We start from the raw sequence: 23,771 nt of genomic DNA, 5'->3' as shown, positions 1-23,771 counted from the left end.
TTTATCAAATTTACCCTTATTTATTAATTATAGTCAAAATTCTTATATAATTAAACAATCTAATATTCTCTATTTAATAATTTTCTATTTCTCTTTTGTCTCTTTTAAATAACTTTTACTTCTTCTCCGTACTCCTCATATAATATAATTCATCTTTTATATTAATTTGATTTAAAAATAAATATTGTCACTTTCACACCTAACATTTTTAACTAATTAAATTATAGGTTCTATTTCTTTTTTGGATGAAAAGATATAAGGGCAAAATTATCAAATTTAACTTATTAAGCATTCAGTTATAAATATTTATCAAACAATATAAATAGGTTTAGCATTAAAATTCAGGCATTCACATATTTCTTTTCAGTGTTTAAAATTCAGCAAATTAATTAGTATTTCAGTATTCAGATTTCAGAATTCAGATTCAGTTTTATCAAACAGAACATAAGGCTGTGGTAGATTCTAGCTTCGGAACAGAAACCGCTTCTGAGGTCAACGGAAGATGGCGGCAAATAATGGTGGTTGAGGAGGAGGAGAATTTGGATTTGCTTTGACCATTTTTGTTATAGCAGTAGGATATTTGGAGTCGATGAGCGGTGATTTAGAATATTCTCTAGTTTCAGTAGTTTGATGGTTGGATACTGAGTTGGGGAGTGATGGGGAGTTTAAGTCAGCGATGGAGACGACAAATGGAGAATCCACGAGGGCCGGGAGGCAGGGATCCCCCAGTCACTTCTTACAGATCCCTTTTTTTTTTTTTTTGGGTAGAAATAATAGAAAGTATCAAATATTTACATAAACATAAAATAGGTAACTGCAGCATCTTTCCCGGTTAACCCCTAAAATGTCTGCAAAGAGTAAGGGCCTTAGTCCAACAGGCTGTTGATCACAAGAAGTCACAGATGTATTTTGATTGAACGCCGAGATTTGTCAGGAAATCCGCACGCCTGTTTTCTTCTCCGCAGGAATGTTGGAAAGGGACGTGGATACGTTGTGACTGAGTCTTGCAATCTGCTGCCATTGCCAATACATGGGGAGTTACTTCTTGTTCAGATGGTCCGCTGGTGCAAACTTTAGAGTCAAAAGACTCCAAAATGCCTTTCTCCTTTGCAAGTTGAAGCTCAACTCTCATGCTCCAAGGTTTGCAGTCTGCTAACGATTCAAATTTGCCTGTCTAACTACTCACACTATATACATTACTAGGCCAATATTTGTATATCAAATAGGTTTAGTGTACAAGTCTCAATTTATGTATTAAAAGAAAAGTGCATTTTGTCTTGAGGCAAGTGATAGCTTATTTCCTGTGTCCAATCATTGGCTACTTCATTTTCACTTGACCAACTTATGTGTCGATGCATACTGTTTTTGAAGGGCGCCTTTCACAAAATTCTACTCGAATTGTGCAGCATGGTTTGGTAATTCTACATAGTTGTCTAGCTAAACAAATGTCATATTTTTAATTACTAAACTCCCTACAACTCTCTCGAATCTCCTACGAGAATATCTTCATCCGACAAGCCTGTCATCTCTATCATTTACCACCACTTTTCTAATTTCAACATTTTAAATAGTCGTACAGTTTCTTGCAAGACAGCCGGTAGCCCAAAATGGTCAAAAGTGTCAATACGCCTCAAAATAGACGAATGTGGTTGGAACTGTTACCCATAGACTATTTTACTCGGATAAAACGGCGATCAGATGATCTGTCAGTTTCGATTAATCATCACATTTCTTCTTTTCCAAATACTCTTATGATCGAACATTTCTCACTAAATACTGATTCAAGCCCTCTTTTTCACTATTCCCTTTTTTAAGTTGCCTAGTGTAAAAGTTAGTACGTTTTTGGATCAATGGCTGAAACTCATATACAAGTAGCGGACGTCCCAGAGGAGGAATCACATTCACGGCAGCTGCAAGACCAGACTCCCCTGCTCAAGGTAGAACAAACTCAACAATCCCAAAATCAAGAAACTACGGAAGAAGATCAAGAGGCCTACACTCCTCTTGACAAGACCCTTAAAACATTAGACTCGTTCCTCGCTCTTCTGGGCTTCAAACAAAATTCAATCTTGAGTGTCGGACTGTCTTGGATGGTTTTCCTGCTCATTGGTTTTTTCCTTCCGGTGGTTATTCTTCAACTTTCTAATTGTCCCGGTTGTGAGAAGGGCCAAATTAAAAGTTTTGAGCTGGATATTGTGGCTTCTCAGGCTAGTTTGGCAGCTGCCTCTCTTATTTGTGTGTCCCACAATTTGCGGAAGTATGGCATTAGGAAGTTTCTATTTGTTGATAGGTATACTGGTCATGTGGAGAGGTTCAGTGACCAATATATTCAGAAGATCTCTGTGAGTATCTTTCTAATTGGACTTTATAAATTGCACGATATGCAGGGTGGTTATGGTTCTGATCTTTCTTTGTGTTCTTTATATGCTGCTTGTGTTTCTACAAGAAAGATAACAATGCATCCAAAATAAAGAGTACTAGATGAGCTATTAAGCTGGTTCATAACCTGAAAAAAAAAAAAGAGTCAATCTTTTAAATTAATTGCTTTATATCAAGGAATAAGTTGCAGAAGTTTGCTGAGTAAATTTTGGTGAACATATTTACTTTCTGCCGTCCGCTTATATTCTTGGGATCAATGGCAAAGAATCTTTCTGTGCAAGCGGAAATGTTTGGCTTGGAATGGAAAAAAGTTTAAGTTTCTATTGTACGTATTATTTGGTTTCTTTGAAACACACTACGACTGATGTTTTAAAAGAGTGGATGCTTCTTCTACTATATCATTGGGAATTATCCCAGCATATACTGGTGTGTCCGTTTCCTTCACGAGTTTTGCTTCAATATATTGCTTCTCTTGATATATTTGGTCGCTCTAAGTTTTTCTATTTTGGACTTGAGTAGTCTTTTACCTCTGAACAATTGATCTATGTAAAACTTTCGATATTTGGCACGTGTTGTAATACGACTGCCACAGTATAGGACTCATGGGGGTATCTCTATGTGCAGGAATCTGTCCGGTTGCTGGTGTTATGGGTACTGCCATGCTTCATTCTTAAGACTGCTCGTGAAGTCATCCGCATGTTATACGTGCATCATGAATTATGGTGGCAAACTGTCGTTATTTTACTAGCATTTGTTTTATCCTCAACCTATGTGACAATAATCTTTCTGTGCTCCTGCATATTGTTCTATCTGGTCTGCAATTTACAGATTATACACTTCGATGACTATGGGAAGCTCTTGGAAAGGCAATCTGATGTTTTAATATTAATAAAAGAGCATATTCGTCTGCGGCATTATCTATCAAAAATAAGCCACAGATTTAGGATCTATCTTATTCTGGTGTTCTTGATTGTCACTGTAAGCCAGTTTGTGACTCTATTCCAAACTACTGGGTATACTGGAATCATCTCATTCATTAATGGAGGTGATTTTGCTGTAAGTTTGGACTTCATCATCACTCGCAATTGCTGTTTTGTTTATTGTCTCAATTGTTTGTCCATGGATTTGAATGCCGGACGGGAGTTCTCTAGAATAAAATTGGAACCCTTGGTAAAATTAAGAATTGCTGATTGATATCATTAGAACAAATTAGTGTGCTTAATTTCCTGAAACAGAGATTTGGACTCCGTTGCCAATATTTGCAGGTTTAAAGTCTATGTAGATATTCATGGACTACTTTTAATTTGGTTTGAGTTGAGATTAAGATGGATATCTCTATGCTTTGTCAGCAGCACATCTCAGCTTTTTCCTCTATGTGCACCTCTCCCGTTCTATTGTTGTGTAGTTGAGAGTATGACGCTGACAATTTAAGGTTAAGTTTTTTTCTCTGGTTATTAGGTCTCTTCCATCGTCCAAGTAGCTGGAATAACTCTTTGCTTGAACGCAGCTGCAAAAATATCCCACAGAGCCCAAGGAATTGGATCGCTAGCTGGTCAGTGGCATGCTTTAAGGACATGCACTCCTACTGATGCATCTCAATTCAGGATTGCTAGCAGCACTGGAAGCCTGGAGGTGGATCATATGATAGGTTCTCTCTACACAAGCTACTCAGAAAGTGATTTGGAGTCTTTGGAATTTGTCCCGACCAGTCAAAGTACACCACTCTCTTCTTATGCATCTTCATACCACAAGAGGCAAGCCCTAGGTACGCGGATCAAATCCTGTTTTTTGGTTTTATTTATTCTATATTACCTTCCTCTGAGGTATATACCTTAAGTTAGCCCTTTCTTTTAATTAAGCTGCCTTTCTTGAGCTTGTTTATATGACATAGAAATCTGCTGAGGATGAAAAGAATCGTTCATTGGACAGAATGTTATATAATCCAGACTCTATTAATATTCTATTCTCAGTATAGACCGGATGCCCAAATAGATGAATTTTACATGATTTTTCTGGCTCCATTATAAAGGCTTTTCCCTAGTATGAAGAATACGAGTAAATAAGTCGAGTAACAGCAGAATTACATTTTCTTAGCTTTATACCCGCCCACCTTAATCAATATGCCAAGAGTTGTGAAAGGGTATTTCGTTGTAGCATATGCTTCAGACAAGAAAGGGAATCTGATTATGAGCATGTTATCCGAAACTAAGAGAGAATTATCGAGAAAATACAGCAGAGTATGTTATCGATTTTTTCTCCTTCTACCACTGCTGTTTGTTCACCTCTTGCTCTGGAAGGGATTCATCTCTTCAATCTGTTTCTTTTTATTAAAGAATGAAAACACAAGATAAATGCGCAAAAAGACAGATTCTAAGTGCTTTTGCTTGGCAATTGCTGTTCATTAAAAAACTAAGAATGACTTCTCCTACCAAACAACATACCCTCAACACAGGCAAACCACCGCACGCACACAGAACTTTGAAGTGGTAGGATATGTAAAACAGTTTCTTTCAGTGCAACCAGGCTTGATCATCGAGTGTGTTCTTTGCTTGAGCCTTTCTAACTGGTATCTTAATCCTGAATTGTCACGTACGCTCATTAATTTTTTTTGATTCTACAGTGACATATTTGCAGTCCAACCCCGGGGGAATTACGGTTTTTGGATGGACGGTTGACAGGGGACTGATCAACACCATTTTCTTCATTCAACTGTCGCTCGTGCTCTTCGTGCTTGGAAAGACCGTAGTTTTCACTTCACAGTAATCACCCGCCGCGGCAAAGTGGCGCATCAAAATCGTAATTGCGATCCAAAGTCGTCGGCCATCTTCCCTGGGGCAGCGCCTATATCCCGCTACACTCCATTCTCTGTTCGGGCCTGCTACAGGCATGCAAAGAGCATCTTCGCAGGGCGCCCATCACACAAGGAAATTTGCAATTTGACGGGCTCCGTTCATCATTTGCAATTTGTTCTTAAAGCATTCACTGTCGCTTCTTTGGTTAAGATTACATGTAAATCATTATAGTAAAAGACATTGGAAAAGGACCCCCAAAAAAAATATAATAATAATAATAACAGGAAAGTTATGAAGTGTCATTGACTTCGACTTGTACTATAATAGAAAACATAAATCAGTGCGTATGGTTAATTGGAACAGCATTTTTTCGGGAAATTATTTTACCTTTTATGACAGATTTAATATTAACCGTATTCACAAATGGGACAGCACACAATCCTTGAATGGAAGGGAAGATGCTCATGTTCAAGCAACAATCTCTCTCTGATGAGGGTGCTTAAGCGACAGTGCTGGTCTCGCTCCATCACCTTCCACAAAATTCAACATGATAATCAGTCAACGTCTAGAAGGCAAACCCGGGGAAAGGAAATATACAAGCTAGGCTTAAACGACACCTGTAATTCTACAGCAAATGCAGGCCAATGATGGTCAAGCAGTTGGAACGCAAACCCCATGCGTAGAGTCTAGATTCAGATAATGCCTCTGCTACCTCGTGATCTTCCAAATATCCAACACACACTGATTATTTCAAACTACCCTACGTTGCCATAAATTAATTCATACAAACAATTTACCATATATAGGCCACTAGAAGCTAGAAATACTAAACGGGTCAGGTAGGTAAAAATACGCAAAGGAAAAATCCATTCAGCAGATCTCACGTTGCACCAAACAATAAAAAGCCCAAGAAGCTCCAGATTTTTCTAGTAAACATCCTTGCATCCTTACACTAACACTTGCATGATGAACAGCAGAATTACAAGAATAGGATGAAAGATACACAAGGAAAGAAGCTGCCAATGAAGACACATACCTAACGATGGTAAACGGTCCCTCAACTTCATCAAGAATCTCTCTCACCCATATCCTGCACTACATTCATTATTGAACCTACACTGATCAACCTTTGCATTCAATCTCTGTTAGTTACTTTTTTCCAACTATGAAAATTACCTTGAAACACTTTTGAGAAGCAAAAGCTAAGAGAACCAAAAGTATCCAAAACCAGAAGCAAGCACATCTATGATAATAAGTTCTCTCCTCGCTGCATCTATGAAAAACAATGAGACAAGGAATTTTACCACACATAACATATAAAAATGCAGTTTATTAACTAGAAGTTGACACCTCAGGATATGCTCCTTGTGACAGACAACCAGCGTCGCACTACAACTTTCTAATGATCCAAGTATTCATCTCTTCTTCCCAGCTAATGACGTTATCCATACCTTCCACTGCTAAAATATAGCACCCCCAAGTTGGTAGCGGCTCTAACTCAATACTGCCCCTTCACTCTTAAAATACTAAGCACCCCCAAGTTGTCAGCAGGCTCTAAGTCAAGACTGTCTCAGTTCATAAGAAGAATAGCACCTTAAATCCACCAGTTATCCTACAAGGCAAATAACAAGACCCACTTATAATTTATAAGACTTGAGAAAGACCTCTTGCTGGAAAACATAAGGACAATGCAGTAGCACAAAATTGGAGCATTGGTCACATTATGATCTGTTGAACTAACAGGCAAACAATATCAGGCATAAATAGTGGAATACTAGAGAGAGACACAATCACGTCACACCTAAGAACAAATCATTGGTGATTAAACTCCAGAACCATATGTCAAGAATTCAAAACTACAGGTTATAGAAGTAAAAAGATCCCAGTATGACATTTGAAAATGATTGGATGTAAATGTGCTAGCCATTTAGTTTGCCCACACACATTCTCATCAACCTTAACTGTACATTCTTCTAATCTCACCAGGCGTACCAAAAAAATTAAGCTAGTAGCCAGTCAAAACAAACATATCATGAACCAATCAGTAGGTAAACCTCCCAGCATCTGTAACATCTTAGCAACAAACAGTTGGATTCTGTATCATCACTTGAATTATAAAAAAAAAACCCCAACCAATCCACAATATGCAAACACAGCTAACCATTTCTTGCACAGAATTCTAGATGAATGGCAATTCATAAAACCTGGATGCAAAACTCAAATTTGAAAATTCAAAGCCAGAGAGCAAAACTTAAGGTATCTCAACTCTATGTTACAGATTTTTTCCTGAAAACAAAAAATAGGTTCAAATATTAAAGAATCTTCAAAAAGTTCTATGGTGCTCATTATATGTCAAATACATAATGCCATACACAGCACGATAGTTTTAAAAAAATTAAGCAGCTACAAATATTAGGGTAAAAAAGACTACAAATATTAGAGTAAATAAAGGCTGCAAGGTACCTCCACAGAGCTTTGAAGAAGAGAAAAAGAATATCTGAAGAATGGAAAAATAATTTGAAAATCTATATGCCAGGTTGTACAGGTAAACTCCCCCAACCTGCCTGCCTTGATACTGCAGTAACATTTGCACATGAATGTCAAATAAGTCCAAAGATGAAGACGTTAAAGGCTCAATAACACCATAAAGCCCAAAAAAAATTGAAAAAATAAAATTAAAAATAAAACTCATCTGGGTTGTACAATTAACACACACAGTAAACACCTACATTCCCAGAAATATGGCAACTAGCACATATAAATAAAAAAAAACACAGTAAAACATCTTGGTTGTACAATTAAAATACACAGTAAACACCTACATTCCCAGAAATATGGCAACTAGCACATATAAATAAAAAAAAAAAAAAAAAACCACTCTGTCGCAAAATTCTTGATACAATGAGCTGCCCATCCATAGTAGAGCCATGAATAGTAAAATCTAGTTACAACCCATGTTGCTCTTCTTCTGCCTTGGTATCAAGGATAAACGTGGGATTACAACAGTATTTCAAGAAAAACATCTTCTCTAGGTGGCCACACAGCATAAAAGCCACACGTTTATCAAAGTAACGCTTGTTGGCATGTTTGTGATTTGAAGTCTCAAGGGAAGGAACATAGATGAAGGTCTATGCCAATATTAACATAAACAAAAATCTATTAGCTTCTTCCTAATTATAAACAATTCGCAATTCACAAGAATGACCTAGGCAACTCAATTAGCTGGAAACTGAAGTTTCTGCATGCATCACATCCAAACGGTCTCTAAATATCCTTTCAAATAAAAAACTTAAAATGAGAAATACAAAAAGAATAGAACAAAATCCCGCTAAGAAACACCAAAATTACACGTAGTAGCACTATGAGAATAACGTCTTCACATTTACACTTGCTGTATCAAATGCCAAACCATTTAGAATCTAAAATTGCATCTCCTCAGATAATATCATTATAAACAAAAATTAAACACATCCATTAAACAAATTAAACTTAATTACCAGAACCTTCATATGGGAATGGTGCAATTTTCTTCAATCAAAATGGCATAATTAATAGACAACTGATCCTCCGATTATACTATGTCAGGTTATGTAGCCGAGAGCTCCAGATTGGAAAGATGAGATATGGCACTTTCTCACAGGATTACCAGAGAAAGCATGTAATTCTAAGAGGCTAGCATGTGGCCTAACATAACAATGGCACAAAGGACATCCCATATCGACAGAGAGCAAATTTCTGATCCTTCATTACACCCATGTATTCAGACTTAACATTACCTCCAAAGCGCAATACTTTCTGTCATTTCTTCGTCAATCAAAAGCTAAGAAAGCCTGCTCCGCGTTACACCAGTGTCTCTTGCAAAGACCAGGATGAAAATTAAAATTGATAAAACAAAGAACAAAGATTAAGAATAAACACTATATCGTTCTGAAATTCAAAACAAATTTCATGAAAATTGTTACAATGTATCAACAGAAAATATGTTACATACACAAGTTTCAACTGAAACTGTTTCTTAATAAGAAAGGCACTATGCCACACCTTGGCATGCAAGCAGTGTCAAAGAAGGAATTTTCATTACACCAGAGCTCCCCACCACATCTGATTCAAAAGCTTAGACAAAGAATTGATTCTCCATCTACTTCATCAAGGGTGCCTGCTAAAAAACAGCACGAATGATCTTCTAACAATAACTTCCTCTCAATACATCCTCACCTCAACCACATCAATCACGAGAACAGAACTGAAGCATAAATTGAACTTCAAGGCACTAATGACTTCCCTTAACCAAACAAACCACTAGTTCCTAGTTCCCCTTGTTGCAACTCCTTCCTGCGCTGCTCTTCCAAGGGATCTGGGCTCTTCATGGCTCTTCGCAAACGTCTACAAAGAAGCAATAAAACATTAATTCATTAATCCAACAAATGAACAAATTAAGTAACAAACAGAGGACGGCTAAAGTACCTGTCTTGAGCATGCTGAGCAGGAAAAGTAGGCATAAATTCTTTCGACTTGGGTAGAGGAACTTCAGAAAACCAAGGATGGCTAAGAGCATCCTCAGCAGTTATTCGCTGTCCAAAGACAAGAATCAGAAAAAACGTCTTCCAAACTTTAAATAGTTACAATCATGATCTACAAACAGTATCACACCTTACAATGACATACCTTCTCAGGGTCGTAAGTCAGAAGCCTGTTCAATAAGTCAAATCCAGCATCAGAGAGTACCGGCGATCCTCTGAAGGATGTAGCTGGAAATTTGGAACGCAGTTGATTATACCTGAAATGAACAAAGCACCAGTTAATAGAAACATGACATATATTTGGGAACTGAAACTGTCGCCAACGAAGGACAGAAAGCCAGACCAGAATCACCCAAAGCTGGAAGCCTGGGAAAACAGTAGGAAACATGAAAACCATAAATTATACAGTCGATTTGCATCGAACTATGATAAACACGAAATAGATACTTACTGATGCTTGACAAAGTTAACCCTGACCCCAGGAAGCTTTGAAAACCCAGGCCAGATTGTGTCATTAGGTGTACCAAGGATTTTGAATATCTGCAAAACAAAACGACAATGATCTTTAAGGCCACAGAAAAGAAAATTAGCTTGGAATCCATACAAAAATCTACAGTAACATTACAGATGAAAGTTGTCAAAATGTTAACCTTGTCGAGTTGATCAACTTCTGTTTTCCCATTGAATAGTGGCTGCTTCGCTAACAGCTCGGCCATAATACAACCCAAGGACCACATGTCAATCGCTGTAGAGTACTGCTTAGCTCCTAGAAGCAGTTCAGGCGCCCTTGAAAAACATTAAATATTCTGTCATTCGGTCGTTTATTTTTATTTTCCAAAATTAGCAAAAATAAAATACACAATCACAAGACCTACAAATGAAAAGGAAAGAGACACATATTCCAGCTAGCTGCTCAAGTTTCAAATTTTTTTTGGTCTAATATCAAGATAGTGCCACATAGAAAATGAAAATTTGGCCACCTAAGAGCAAGATGCTACAACATACAATTCTGTTGCACCAGAAAAAATAACAAAATGCAGTTTCTAAAGTAGAGATTATCATTGGCGCATTCTGGGTAACCAAACTAAATTGACATGACTTACATTCATAGAAGAAACAACATTAACAGTAAAAAAAAAATCGCAGTAAGGCCCAGGTGATCACTCTAGATTCTTGTAATAGAAAGGCACTAGCATAGGATTTGCAATTAAAGCACTCAATACTATTTTGACAAAAACCAAATAATACATCAAAAATGAACCAGGTAAAAGATTTTAATTATCTCAACTAAAAAAGACAATAGTGCATAAAACTACGCTCACCTGTACCACAAAGTAACCACCAAGTGAGTATATGGTTTCAAAGGGCTTCCATATTGACGTGCTAATCCAAAGTCACAGATCTTCAACTCACCACAATTATTTAGAAGTATATTTGATGTCTTTAAATCTCTGTGCAAAACCCAGTTATCGTGCAGATACTTAACACCCTCAAAAAGCTGAAGCATGAGGCACTTAACTTCACTCTGGCTAAACGGTTGTTTCATTGTCTCCATTAACCCCTTCAGATCATGTTCCATGTACTCCATTACCATAAAAATGCTGTCCAAACTGCTCCCTACAACTACTTCCTTGACATCTACAATTGATGGGTGATGAAAAGAAAGAAGAATGTTTATTTCCCTCAAAGAGGTCAAAGGGAACCCTTCTCTTTCTTTATCCATCTTGACCTTCTTCAGAGCAACTATTTCTCCTGTTCTCTTATCCCTAGCTCTATAAACTACACCATATGTGCCTTCATCTATTTTGTTCAGCCTCTCAAACTCATCAACACTTCTACAACCCTGAAGCATGTTCACGGCCCTTGGTGGAGGAACTGCATGTTCTGGTGTCCCGTGGGAGTTGTGTTCATCATCAGAACCAGTATCCGCATTGCTACCACTGGTTCCACCATAAGTGCGATCTTCATCAACCTCCATGTACTCATTCCTGTCCAATTCATCAGGATCACTATCTCCACTAAAGGATCTAACGCGTTCATCAGAAGACCTGACCCTATTTCCCACTGAACCTTCTCTCCTCAGTTCCCCGAGCTCTGGAGTTACCGATTTCCTCTGTCCCCTTGTGTCAGTAGATTCATTAACAGATTTCTTCTTCTTCTTCAATTTAACCATCTCCTCATCATCAGAAATTTCACCTTCATCAGCTGATGATTCAGCCTCATTTGCCCAGCGAGAGGATTTTATATTACGTGCTGGCATATAGTAATCATCATCCACTGTCACTGCTCCCTCATTTTTACCCCAGTGAGCTTCCTCTTCCTCTGCCTCAGGAGCTGAAGGAGATAAACCAATTGGAGAGTCAGAAGCAACATTTATTTGAGAAGTGAGGTCCTCAGTAACCTTTTTCGGTGACAGCCCAGAATTCTGAACCACTATATCTTTACTAGGTGAAATATGTTGACGACTATCAGGGTTGCGATCAGGTGACATGGTGCCAGAAGTAGGCGTGGGTAGCTGAGGGGGAAGAGCAGCTGCTGCTGGGGAAGTCCTCGCCTTAACAATTCTAGTCACTTTTTTGCCATCTCCATCTCTATCCCAAATGATGGGTGAAAATTTTCTCTTTCCATTTTCTGACTTCTTAAGCTCACCACCATCCTTCTTATGCGCTTCAGAATCAATAGCCCCATCAGACCCACTTTCACTGGACAATTCCCCAGGTTCTCTGTCCACGGGCCTCATGCAAAAACCATACCTCTTTGGCCCCAGACCAGCACTACCACCACCACTACTGCCCGAGTCACTCCTACTTGAGGCAGACCGATACCCACCATTAGTGAACTCCCTCTCCTTAATATCCTTCTGCCTAACTCTACCCCTATCTCGACCATCATGATTTTGAGCCCTATTCCCCCTATCATAGTCCCCCACACCATTCCTCATCCGATCATAATCACCTTTTGAATAGCCAATTTCCCTCCTGGCTACCTCAAAGTCAGACTCACGATCCCTGAACTCATTGTCCCTATAACCCCCATGTCTTCCAGCCGCCATAAATCTATAACCGAGTTTATCCCTCTGATACAGCCAAAAAAATTCAATTCACCTGCTAAACTCGCCTAAACCGGGGTTTAAGAGAAAACCCTAAGCCTAATTTCAGCAAATTTCATCAAAACAAACAGAAGACCTCCTTCCCCAATTTCCCCTAATTCTACCCCACAAGATTTCAATCTATAAAGCGAGACAATCAAAGTACAGATCTTGATACGAGAAACAAGTTCAAGGCCGAAAGTAAATCGCGTAGGGCCAACAATTATTTTTTTCTTCAATCTTTGTTAATAAACTAGAAATAAAAGCCCGAAATCGAACAATAGCTGACGATAGAAAACCCTAGAAATTAATATGATATACTCCCTCCCGACAATTATTGAGATTCGAAGGGCTTACCAACGAACCGAGTCCGATGGATTCAATCGGATTGGAGAGAGACAGAAAGAGATTAATGAGTAGCAGCGGCTACGAGCGAGGCTGCTTCTAGAGAGAGAGAGCGTAATAATGGTTCTATCGCAGGTTCGCAGAAACGAAGGCGAAGCCGACTTCGCTACCGCGGACGAAAGAGGCCTATTTTAGTGCTATCGCGAGCGTTAAAATTATGTGGATGCCTTTGAAATTCTTGCTATTTTTTTTAATGAGTATAAAATTGCTCAATAAGCCCCTCAAGTTTTTTCTTACTTCATTTTTCTGCCCCAGTAAAGGCGCGGAGCATGGGCCCTCTAAAGATCGCTCATCAAGTACGGATTGGGCTGAGCCCGACTGAGGCCCAGCACGAACCACGGATGGAATTGGTCTTGACAGTGAAACTTATTGGTTGACAGGTGTATTGTAGTAGCCCGTTGGAATGCATCAGTTTTCTTGATTAATTGCGAAACTAGGCAAGTGTGAATAATTTATGAAAAAGTATAAAACTAATGTTAATTTTAAAAATTATCATTCGCTAAGTGCCCAATTACCAATTTTTAAGAACTTCTATACACATATGTACTAGAATGCAATGATTTTCATTAGATACTTCAAGCTATGCCAAGAGATTGATGGATATATTTCGAGATAGTTATTATATTTTTTACAATGATTATAAAACTAGAATTACATATTTTTATTTCACCGTTCAATTATTATATTATTATTTTAACTATTTTATTATAGTTAATTTTATTATTATTATTATTATAACTATTGTCGATTTTGTTATTTAACATTTTGTATTTTTATTCTAGCGGAACAGCACGAACCAAGCGTCACCAGTGAGTTTGCACAAACCTAAAGTGGGGGCTGATTGTTTTAGCTGCTGTATCAGTGATATGAATTCTCATTCACTCGCTCAATTGGTGTCCAGTTTGGTGAGCATGTGAAACGAGACGCTGTATATTGTATGCAAATTATTGCAAAGCATGAATTTGAAAGAACTTGTACGCCCAAGTAAGTTTTTCCTCTTATGATGAATAGGCATAAAGCATCCAGTTAGTTTGGAATTATGCACCGCCAAACAAAAAACCACACAGTAGCAAAATTCCTGTAGCAAAAATCTGATCAATGAAATATCATCAATTATCTCAGGCGCAAAATGAGCTTCCATACAAAGAAACAGCTAATTATGTGAACAAATGGAAGCCTTTTCGCTAAATGAAACCATTAGTCTTGAACCCTTGCTGGAACAAGGATCATATTGATGGCCACAAATAGCAGAAGGTAACATTGTTCAGCAGCCACGAGAGGTGGTAATCAAATCTATGGCTTCTGTGCTTAAAATGGACGAACGTTGCAAGGCCTGAAGAAACGCAGCAACGGTGAGCATTTTGCTACTTTCTACCAGCAGAAGGAAGGCAGCTTGAAAGAGAAGGAAGAAGGCATATGGCCAGTTCTCCTTATGTAATCTGCCCTTTCGGAAGTCTTCACAGCTTTCTCATTTAGCTTGGATTCTGCATTTGCTCGCTTTTCCTCTGCTATTCTCTTAGTTGCAGCGAGTTTGTTCGTGTACTTCTCTTGTGCTCGAGACTTCAGGCGTTCAGCCTTCACCTGCAAATTTGATAATTGAATGTAACGAACTACCGTCGTATTTGTCTAAGAAAGATAGGCGTTTGTATCATAAATCATCCCATTTCAGTCGATAAATTCTCAAGCCCTTTATTTATTTATCCTTCTGCAGACATTTTCTAAAAATATATATATATATATATATATATATATGCGTCACACTCTTCACTTTCCTAACTCGAACGATGATAGACACTGTAGTCATGGTTCTGCGTCCAGACTAAAATCAGTATGTTATCAGCTCTAAATGCCCGGTGACATTTGCAATTTAAGCTGGACATTTTCATGATTTTTTCAAAATGTGTTTGTCTAGCCTCTTAACATCTAATTATGGACTCATCATTTGGTTTAGGGCTTTATGTATTTCATCGAAGCAGACCTTGACAAATCTGTTTTTGATAGTTTCGAACTAGTAACAGACAAGAACATGGCAATATGGTGTGGGCGAGGGGGTGGTACCTCCATCCTTCGCATTTCCATCTCAGCTTTCCTTTTCTCGTGATTTTCCCAAGCTTGTATCTTCACCTCTTCGCGCTTATACCTGCACAACCATACTATCAAAAGCTGTACAATGCCGTCTCATCGAGGAAAATAGCAGTTCTGTGGTGCATAACTTTTACGAAGCTGCTTATTTATATTACCTTGCCAAGTACTTGGCTCGTTCAGCCTCATCCCAAGCCATTGCCCTGGTTTCCAGAGGATTTAGCCTTTGAGGTTGATCTGAACGGCTCTCACTCATATTTGCAGCATTCAGTTCTTCTCCTTCTCGCGCAAATCGGCTTGTTGATGATCCATTGCCCCTGCCAGCCTCTCCCCTGTGCTCAGCAGATGTTATACCTGTCTGAGTCTGACCGTCTTCAGAGATCTGGAATCCATTTTGATACCTTAATGGGGTTGAGGATCCTGAGGTTATTGGGCTTCTTGCCGCTGGAGTTGTGGATTTAAGAGGGGTGGCCGTTCTTGAAGGCTCTTGGCTTGCGGCAGGAGTCATTTCTGTTCCCATATCCCTCACGCATATTGATCGAACAACCGAAACGGATCCAGTTGATGGCTTATTGATTCTCCAGACCGATTCATCACAGTCCATATCCTTTGTTTCTACTTCATAGTGGACACTACTTGGAATACCAGAAAAAGCATTTCCTCCTTCATCCTCGCTGCTCAGGTACTCCTCCTTTGGTACCGGAGCTATCAATCTTCTGTCGTCAGCATTTGAATTGCGGGGGGTGGACTTTGACTGGTTTTTCTCTCCACCTCTTGAAAGATGATTACCCAGCCACTTTTGTGCATCGTCCCATTTCAGAGGAGTCGGCTTTCCAAAGGCCATTCGATGATGTGAAGAGCGATTCGCACCATTCCCTTTGTGAAACTCAAAACTCACAGCAGCACTGCTCCCAGATAGCTCTTGTGCTCTTCCATAGTTCAAACAGCCCTTATCCTCCATTGACTTCTCCTCTTATTCTTCGCCAAAAACCTTTCTAGCTGAACTTTCCAATCAGCAGAAAGAAAGGCGCCATCTTTCCCACGAACAAAAATGCAACTAATCCTTCAATCAAGCCTTTGACTCCTCAGTCGCTGAACAAGACATATTGGTAAGAAGATGAAAAAGAGGCAAAATTGATCAGCCAAAAGGGCACAAACCAAAGAAATCTCGATGAAAAGACAAACTCGGTCGCTGGAAAAAGTGCCAACACAAGAAATGGGAAGAAGGCGCTGTCGCTATTAATTGGCCCAAGATACTTAGATTGATCACTGCTCGACTTATCTGAATACACAGAGGAAATGTGCAGACTGCAGAGAATAAGACCTTGAAAGTATGGATTTTTGAGATCCGCAGAGCTGAGGCTGGGATGAAGGGAAGTTCAGATCCACTCAATAGACATGGTACCAGTTAAAATAGTTGCACTGCATCTGCTCTGCATTGTTAAAAACAACGGCATATGGGCAGCAACATTTGTAAAACATTTTTACCAGTAAAATATTAATTACATTGAAACAGGTGCACTTTATTGCCTGAATGCAGAGTGGGGCAAACTCAGCTTCACAGCTTCACTCACCAGTCACTACAGAATCTAAGGAATAGTCCTGTGACACCCACATAACATAAGTACTACCAGTACATTTCTAACTTTCTTCTAGCTCAGACCCCATGTACTCCTAATTTAATAGGATTTTGCGAAAAAATGTACATGCTCCCTCCTCCTCCTCTATTTCTCTGTAAGATAAAAAGGTTCTAAGTAGCCTTGTGACTCAAAAAGAAGAGGACCGCTTACTTTGCAAATGCACTGGTGCTTTGTTTAATTGTTTTGGATTTATCTCTTCCGTACTATGAACTCAGAAAAAGGAAATACTACTTGCCAGCTCGATCGACACTTTTGCCTCGAATTGGATCGCCACCCTTTTGTAAACTAACGGTTATAGAATGGCCGAGAAACAAAAACAAAAAAAAAAAAAAATTTTTTTGTCCAAGAAGCCTGGCGAGCATGTGGAAGTTTCAGTAGTGTCTGCTTGGCAAATTGTAAGAATGCTGGCAAATGCCTGAGCTATTCCACATGGGTAGGATGGGCAACAAAAAAAAATTCGTTGTCTATTTTCAAGAATTTGACAAGCTTAGTTAGTCCGATTGGCAGATAGGATGGATTTTTTTTTTTTTTTTTTTTGGCATTACACGGGTGTACTACTATAAAGGTGGACCATAAATTCAGCAGAGGTAGTAATTAACCTCAGGAAGGAATAGCTTTCAAGAGGGCCTCCTCAGTCTATTATTATTATTATGAGTGAGGTGGTGTGGTGTTGAATTCATTCATTATTATGTTTGCGTTATGGATTTGTCTGCAAAGACTTGGAAGGAAGCCATGTGCTCTGGCATATGCATCCAAGGATCGCATTAATTTCTTGATTTATTCATGTGAAAACCCATTCTACTATGTATGTAATAATATAACAAAAAGGACTTGTGACGTAAAAGAGTGAAAATTCTGGCGAGGTGCAGGAGTAAATTTCTAGTTCGACCGTGTTCCAGTCCCTTCATCGGGTTATTCTTAGATCTTTTCAGGTCCTTTCTCTCGTTCTAATTCAGTATAATTTATCGCATCGACCAAAAAAAAAGAGCTGGGAGTTTGTTTGTTTCCAATCAGTATCAGGAGGAGACGGTGGAGGAGTATTTGGGAAGTCACGATCTGATCTGGTGTATTACGTGGATGATCCGATCCGTACGAACTTTTTTTTTTTTTTTTTTCTGATTTGGCAGATGAAAATCAAAGCTTAATTATCATCAAAGCTCAATTCTTCGTGCACGCGCCGCCGGCGGCAGTAGCGGCAGCGCTAGTCATCAGATCAGACCTGCGAGGGAGATTGGGACGCTACACTACTTACTGGTGTAGAAGTAGAACTCGACCAACAACCACACATAAATTTCAGTCTCCATTGCCTTCGAGCCGAAAGGAATCCGGACAAACTATGCAATGTCAATGGTTATCTGAACTTTTTGGGACCTGTGTTCCTTTGTAAGTAGCTGATAGATAGATTATTGAGTTAATTTTCTATATACTGTACTGTATTGTCGTGGATTCATGATCAAATGATTTAAATTTAAATTCAAAAAATAAATTTCTGAAAAGATTTCTCGTTGCAACAGATTTTTTGTATTTTACCGAGGAGCATTGTCATTTTCTGCCAAACAAGCTTTTCCGATTGCATCATAAATTTTTTTTTTTTTTTACATGAATCATAAATTTATTTTTAAACAAAAAAAAAATTTTTTTTTGTCAAAAAAACAAAAACTTTTTAGTAATAACCTTTTTGGCTTACAGTTACAGCAAGTACTTATTAGTTTTCCCAAAAAAAAAAAAGGAAAAAGGTTTTGCTAAGTTTCAATCAAAGCAAATCCAGAGAAATCGGACGGGAACCTCGTATTCGCAACCGCAAGTGAAGCGACGTCGTTAAAACGATTGACATAATAACCCTCAGTGTCCTTGCCCTTGGCCAGTAGTAGTTGGCCTGGCCTCCTCCCAGCGCCACCGGCACAGCGGTGAGGTCTCGCCTTTTGCCGCCATATTCTGCAGCGGTTTCTTATAGCAATGGGGATTTTAGGCCTGAGTGAGAGGTTTTCTAGACTATCCAAAACTAGTTTAAGTATCCACTCTTCCTACTTCAATCGCTCGCGGAAAAGAGCCTTTTCAGAATTGAAGCAGAAAATCACTGAAGACGACTCTATCTTGCCTGTCTTGATCGTAGGTGCAGGCCCGGTTGGACTTGTCCTCTCTATGCTTCTTACCAAGCTTGGTATAATTCACCGTTTTCTGAACAAAGTTCATTATTTTCCTTTTTAACAAACCTGATGGTTTTTCAGGCTAATATTTGAAAATATTGCTGAATTAGTGCAAGGTTTTATGGTGTTTGTTTAGGGGTCAAATGTGCAATACTGGAGAAAAGTACGACTTTTTCGACGCACCCACAGGCTCATTTCATTAACAATCGCTCTATGGAGGTGATGCCGACGGAAAGTTGTTTTTTCCCCCCTCTTTTTCTCTTTTTCACTAAGAGTGTGTGTGTTTAATTTTGGTGAATGGTTGTTTACTGACGCGCAAATGTTGTATGATAGGTGTTTAGGAAATTAGATGGTTTGGCGGATGAGATTTCGAGTTCACAACCACCTGTGGATTATTGGAGGAAATTTATCTATTGTACTTCACTCACTGGTCCGATACTTGGAACAGTAGACCATATGCAACCTCAAGGTAGGATTTTTCTTTGATCTAAGGCCAATGTGGCAACTGAAATCACAGTTTCGGCAGATTTTTTTTATTTGATAATCTTTATTTAGCTTTTACAAGTGATGGAAAACATTTGCTTTCTTGTCGCTTTTATGTCTAGTGTTTCAATTCTTGGCACGTTATTGTCCCTAAAAGAGAACGTAAATCGCATGCAACTGTGGTCCTGCACTTCCTGATGTGCGTATCTTGTAGCTTTTACTTGTTTTGCCTAAATTTTGCCTTTTGGTATCTGCAGATTTTGATCGAACTGTGAGCCCTGTATCTGTAGCTCATTTTTCACAGTACAAACTTCACAGATTACTACTTGAGAAGCTTGTAAATCTTGGTTTTCACATTGTTGACAGTCACGGGTCTAATAGGCTTGAGGAAATCCTGATTAGGGAGAAGGAGATATTGATGGGGCATGAATGCGTATCAGTTAGTACTGCTCATCATGGTGTTACTGTCACAGCGTCTTTTCTTAGTGAAGGGAGGCATATGCAGAAAGATATCCGTTGCAATTTCATTGTGGGTACAGATGGTGCAGGAAGTACAGTCAGACAGCTTGTAGGAATAGACATGAAAGGAGAAAGGGACTTGCAAAAGCTAGTTAGTATTCACTTTATAAGCGAAGACCTTGGAAAGTATTTGATGAATGAGAAACCAGGAATGCTATTCTTTATCTTCAATTCAGAAGCCATTGGTGTTCTTGTTGCTCATGATTTGAAGCAAGGAGAGTTTGTTTTGCAGGTGCAGAAAGTTCTGATATATGCATATATATTTATATATATGTATTGCGTTTAATTCCTCTGTTGTATTCTTTGCTCTTGGAAACTTTTGTGGTGTCCAACATATGTAATCTTAATGTCTTGCAGGTACCATTTTATCCCCCCCAACAGAAGCTCAAGGACTTCAGCTCTGAGGTATTATCTTATTTAAATGCATCTTTATTCTGTAGTGGATTCCACTGTGGCACACTCTGGGCTGGGGGCAGTGGGGGTGTGTGGTTGAGCTGTGATTTACCAGGCTATTAATTTAGGTTACTACTTTAGTGATTTTTAGGATTTGACAGACTCAATCTACTGCATATATTGGAGTTTCTTGCTGAAATATGGAATAATTATGCGTAAAGTAGTTCTTATTGTACAATAATTGTTGTAGATGTGTGAAAGATTAATCTTCAGATTGGTTGGCCGGGAGCTTGCAGACATACAGGTTAGGGATGTAAAACCATGGGTGATGCACGCTGAAGTTGCTGAAAGATATCTTTCCTGTAACAACAGGATAATTCTTGCTGGTGATGCTGCCCATCGCTTTCCACCAGCTGGTGGTTTTGGTATGTGGTTCAAAACTATATCTTGTTTTTCCTTTTCCAATTTATAGAAGTTTATGGTTGTCGACATGTTATCTTAGCTCTTTGTATTGTTCTGTACGAACAAGAAAGAGATCACCTTCAGACCCGGTTCTTACTTTTCAGGGATGAATACTGGAGTTCAGGATGCTCACAACCTTGCTTGGAAAATAGCTTCTGTTCTCAATGGCATCACACCGCTTTCATTTCTTTCCACTTATGAGATAGAACGTAGGCAGGTGATTTGGTTATGACTTATTTGCTTAAATCAATGGATCTACAGTTTTTTATCTCTGGTATTTCCAACATGTGCACAATATTTATTGTCATGTGTAGATTGCCAGATTTAATACGGAGCTTAGTGTTCAAAACTTCAAAGCAGCTATGAATGTTCCTTCTGCACTTGGTCTTGATCCAACTATTGCTAATGCAGGTGAACTAACTCAGTTAAGAATATGGGCTCTTATGTGGACTTGTACACAAATCTTTGATGCATTATCATTTGTCTAATTTCTTTGTTCTGGGTTTGCAGTACACCGTGCAGTTAATGATTGGATTGGTACCATTTTACCGGAAGGACTACAGAGGTCAGTTTTGGAGGGAATCTTCAGCATAGGCCGTGCACAGGTTTCAGACTCTCTGTTGAATGAGAAGAATCCTTTGGGATTGTTGAGGCTTGCCAAATTGAGACGGATATTTGACGAAGGAAAGAGTCTTCAACTCCAGTTTCCAGCTGAGGATCTAGGTTTCAGGTAGAATTATGTTGTTGCTGGGCTTGCACTTCACCCATGAAGTTTACAGTATATTTTAGGCTTTGTATGGATTAAGTGTTTTTGGAGGGTGTTTTAAAAAAGTTTTACTGTAGCAATGCATGTAACAAACTTGACATTGTAGATGTGTTTGGGGTTTTTTTTTAATTTAAAATTTTATTGGGATTTTTTTGAAAATTTATTAAAAAAATTTTTCCACAACCACTCACCACCCCCACCCATTGCCCTCTGCCACCACCCTTCCTCCCCTCCTCCCCACTCTTCCACGGTGGTGGTTGGTAGCATGTGGAAGAAGAAAGGTGGGAGTTTTTTTTTTTTTTTTTAATTTTTTTGTGTTGTTTTTAGGTATATTTGAGCTTATGTGTTTTTGGAGTTTGTTACTACAGACTCCACAAACAAAAACAGTTTTGGGAAACAAGGGGAATCCATATGGAGTATTACTTCTTGGAGTCATCTAGAGCAGTCTGAGTCCTGATCTACCCCAGAGAATGCTCTTGTTCAAGTGGTTTCAAGTAATACATGTTCTTTGGGAGATTATTGGTGAAAATTTGGGAAACTTGTCATTGGCTAGTTGTTTATATGTTTGTTGGTAATTGAAGGTTTTTTTCGTACCCAAGGAATATACTTTGCACTGACAAGTTAAGGTTTATTTATTAGGTATCTCAAAGGAGCACTAGTGTCTGATGATGATAGTTCATCAAATGCTCAGGAAGCACCTACTGGAGGCAGGAGGGACTATATCCCCTCAGCAGATCCTGGATCAAGGTTGCCACATATGAGTATGAGACTCTTGTCAGACCTCTCAAGCAAGGTGCTAGTTTGATCTTTTCTTCTTATTGCATACATTTGAGCATGCTTATAAGTCTCTGCATCTTTATCTGGGGCCACTGAGGGTTGGAGAATGGTCACCTTGAGAGGGTTGCAGCTGGCTACTGAATGCATAAGTGTCTATCTGTTCTGTAATGGGTCGAGAAAATCAAATCCTCTCTCTTTGTTTCTTCTTTTGGAACTAGGGTGGGAGTTTTTGTTTCTACATTCCTTATGTAAATTTAATATGCAGGAAACATTTTCAGCCTTGGATCTTGTGTCCCTGGATAAAGTTGAGTTTGTTCTCATAATAGCACCATTAGAAGAATCTTACAATCTTGCTCAAGCTGCATTCAAGGTGGCAAAGGAACATAAAATCTCCATAAGGGTGTGTGTGATATGGCCTGAAAAAACTACAGATGGATCTGGAAAAACTGAGGCTGCATTAGAACCTTGGACTAATTTCATTGAAGTTGCGGAATTAAGAAATCCACCAACTTCTGTTTCATGGTGGGATGTTTGTCAAATGACAGACAGAGGAGCCATTTTAGTGAGGCCCGATGAGCACATTGCATGGCGTACAAAATTCGGAATCACAGCGGATCCTGTTTTGGAGATGGAAAGAATATTTTCCACTATATTTGGAGCTCAACCCAGGCAAACATAATCGAGTTTTTCTGCCTTGTCAATGGAGTTTCATCACAGGAGGATAGAACTGCTTCCACAAAATTATAGCACAACACAGCATTGTCTCATAGCATGCCTATGATTTCATTACTATGCATGTACAACGCCAAAGCTTGATTCCCGAAAATTTCATGGGCTCTTTTATTGTACTCCATATTTAGTGCTTAAAGAAGCAGCTTTTATTGATTTTAGAGGTCATGATAGTTTTCTGTTGTTGGCCACACGTGGAAAACAGGCTCTTGTTAAAACCCCAAGTGTTTACTCGTCTTAGTATTATGAGAGTTTATATTTTCATGCAATTTCTTCTCGCATTACCCTAGAATGTATCCGTTCAGAAGCAACAATTGCACCCCAGAATCTATGCTACATAAGTTCTCTATTGCAAATTCCTATTATTTCTTAGTTATCTTGTTGTAGGACAAAATGTCAAAAACAATTAACTGGATAAACAAGTACTTATCTTGTTGCACTTGACATCTCCAAAAGACAAACTTTGGCTCTCTAGCAACTAACTACTGATAGCTGCAAGAAGTTTTGTACTAAGCAAGTTGGTAATTGGAGAAGATACTACCGGTTCCTGGTAGAAACTCTCCATATTTACCATGCGAACAAATGGCCG

The 23,771-nt window shown here is 38.8% G+C and overlaps 4 protein-coding genes across 36 annotated transcripts; 2 read left to right on the top strand and 2 right to left on the bottom strand.

The window, feature by feature from the left end:
* Positions 1-445: 445 nt before the first annotated feature.
* Positions 446-5,473, top strand: LOC113716495 (uncharacterized). Of its 5 annotated transcripts, none has more exons than XM_072071024.1 (5): positions 450-1,140; positions 1,816-2,342; positions 3,004-3,435; positions 3,838-4,144; positions 5,000-5,473. In XM_072071024.1, the coding sequence occupies exons 2-5, from the start codon at positions 1,851-1,853 to the stop codon at positions 5,140-5,142; spliced, it is 1,374 nt and encodes a 457-aa protein (XP_071927125.1). In that variant the 5' UTR covers positions 450-1,140; positions 1,816-1,850; the 3' UTR covers positions 5,143-5,473. The 5 variants fall into 5 exon arrangements, with proteins under 5 accessions (XP_071927127.1, XP_071927128.1, XP_071927125.1 ...); XM_072071025.1 differs by having other exon boundaries at positions 450-2,342; positions 3,004-3,030; positions 3,208-3,435; XM_072071026.1 differs by lacking the exon at positions 5,000-5,473 and adding an exon at positions 3,732-3,811 and having other exon boundaries at positions 446-2,342; positions 3,887-4,011.
* LOC113716493 (cyclin-dependent kinase G-2) lies at positions 4,680-13,333 on the bottom strand. Of its 27 annotated transcripts, none has more exons than XR_011823157.1 (15): positions 11,014-13,333; positions 10,342-10,477; positions 10,143-10,231; positions 10,035-10,057; positions 9,837-9,948; positions 9,636-9,742; positions 9,213-9,554; positions 8,948-9,023; positions 7,635-7,746; positions 6,522-6,783; positions 6,348-6,444; positions 6,208-6,266; positions 5,789-5,891; positions 5,559-5,701; positions 4,680-5,370 (listed from the first exon to the last, which is right to left on the bottom strand). XR_011823157.1 is itself a non-coding variant. In XM_027240855.2 (6 exons), exons 1-6 carry the CDS (start codon positions 12,741-12,743, stop codon positions 9,455-9,457), a joined length of 2,289 nt encoding a protein of 762 aa, XP_027096656.1. In that variant the 5' UTR covers positions 12,744-13,333; the 3' UTR covers positions 9,076-9,454. The 27 variants fall into 27 exon arrangements, 2 of the variants coding, with proteins under 2 accessions (XP_027096656.1, XP_071927123.1); XR_011823156.1 differs by having other exon boundaries at positions 6,348-6,438; XR_011823154.1 differs by lacking the exon at positions 10,035-10,057 and having other exon boundaries at positions 11,014-13,332.
* A 930-nt stretch (positions 13,334-14,263) lies between these two features.
* LOC113717318 (uncharacterized) lies at positions 14,264-17,174 on the bottom strand. 2 transcript variants are annotated; one of them, XM_027242111.2, is made up of 3 exons: positions 15,425-17,155; positions 15,243-15,324; positions 14,264-14,765 (listed from the first exon to the last, which is right to left on the bottom strand). In XM_027242111.2, the coding sequence occupies exons 1-3, from the start codon at positions 16,225-16,227 to the stop codon at positions 14,556-14,558; spliced, it is 1,095 nt and encodes a 364-aa protein (XP_027097912.1). In that variant the 5' UTR covers positions 16,228-17,155; the 3' UTR covers positions 14,264-14,555. The 2 variants fall into 2 exon arrangements, with proteins under 2 accessions (XP_027097912.1, XP_071926297.1); XM_072070196.1 differs by having other exon boundaries at positions 14,634-14,765; positions 15,163-15,324; positions 15,425-17,174.
* A 1,370-nt stretch (positions 17,175-18,544) lies between these two features.
* Positions 18,545-23,451, top strand: LOC113716290 (uncharacterized). 2 transcript variants are annotated; one of them, XM_072070345.1, is made up of 11 exons: positions 18,545-19,067; positions 19,190-19,272; positions 19,387-19,522; positions 19,794-20,287; positions 20,413-20,460; positions 20,699-20,873; positions 21,015-21,127; positions 21,225-21,321; positions 21,421-21,640; positions 22,316-22,469; positions 22,719-23,451. In XM_072070345.1, the coding sequence occupies exons 1-11, from the start codon at positions 18,863-18,865 to the stop codon at positions 23,130-23,132; spliced, it is 2,139 nt and encodes a 712-aa protein (XP_071926446.1). In that variant the 5' UTR covers positions 18,545-18,862; the 3' UTR covers positions 23,133-23,451. The 2 variants fall into 2 exon arrangements, with proteins under 2 accessions (XP_071926446.1, XP_071926447.1); XM_072070346.1 differs by having other exon boundaries at positions 18,930-19,067; positions 19,164-19,272.
* Positions 23,452-23,771: the final 320 nt, after the last annotated feature.

This window comes from Coffea arabica, chromosome 11c, assembly GCF_036785885.1.
Source record: "Coffea arabica cultivar ET-39 chromosome 11c, Coffea Arabica ET-39 HiFi, whole genome shotgun sequence".
NCBI classification, from domain to species: Eukaryota; Viridiplantae; Streptophyta; class Magnoliopsida; order Gentianales; family Rubiaceae; genus Coffea; species Coffea arabica.
Note: the sequence above shows the minus strand (reverse complement) of the source record. Positions and strands in the feature narration are given on the sequence as shown.

What these genes read in the sequence shown, in the direction of transcription:
- LOC113716290 (XM_072070345.1), top strand. Translation starts at nt 18,863, where the DNA reads ATGGGGATTTTAGGCCTGAGTGAGAGGTTTTCTAGACTATCCAAAACT. An exon ending in AGACCATATGCAACCTCAAG is followed by an intron (nt 19,523 to 19,793) that starts GTAGGATTTTTC and finishes TGGTATCTGCAG; the next exon opens with ATTTTGATCGAACTGTGAGC. An exon ending in TCAAGGACTTCAGCTCTGAG is followed by an intron (nt 20,461 to 20,698) that starts GTATTATCTTAT and finishes TAATTGTTGTAG; the next exon opens with ATGTGTGAAAGATTAATCTT.
- LOC113717318 (XM_027242111.2), bottom strand. Translation starts at nt 16,227, where the DNA reads ATGGAGGATAAGGGCTGTTTGAACTATGGAAGAGCACAAGAGCTATCT. An exon ending in CGAGCCAAGTACTTGGCAAG is followed by an intron (nt 15,325 to 15,424) that starts GTAATATAAATA and finishes ATGGTTGTGCAG; the next exon opens with GTATAAGCGCGAAGAGGTGA. An exon ending in TGGAAATGCGAAGGATGGAG is followed by an intron (nt 14,766 to 15,242) that starts GTACCACCCCCT and finishes TCAAATTTGCAG; the next exon opens with GTGAAGGCTGAACGCCTGAA.
- LOC113716493 (XM_027240855.2), bottom strand. Translation starts at nt 12,743, where the DNA reads ATGGCGGCTGGAAGACATGGGGGTTATAGGGACAATGAGTTCAGGGAT. An exon ending in AAGTTGATCAACTCGACAAG is followed by an intron (nt 10,232 to 10,341) that starts GTTAACATTTTG and finishes TTTGTTTTGCAG; the next exon opens with ATATTCAAAATCCTTGGTAC. An exon ending in GTTAACTTTGTCAAGCATCA is followed by an intron (nt 9,949 to 10,142) that starts GTAAGTATCTAT and finishes TGTTCATTTCAG; the next exon opens with GTATAATCAACTGCGTTCCA.
- LOC113716495 (XM_072071024.1), top strand. Translation starts at nt 1,851, where the DNA reads ATGGCTGAAACTCATATACAAGTAGCGGACGTCCCAGAGGAGGAATCA. An exon ending in TTAATGGAGGTGATTTTGCT is followed by an intron (nt 3,436 to 3,837) that starts GTAAGTTTGGAC and finishes TCTGGTTATTAG; the next exon opens with GTCTCTTCCATCGTCCAAGT. An exon ending in CCACAAGAGGCAAGCCCTAG is followed by an intron (nt 4,145 to 4,999) that starts GTACGCGGATCA and finishes TTGATTCTACAG; the next exon opens with TGACATATTTGCAGTCCAAC.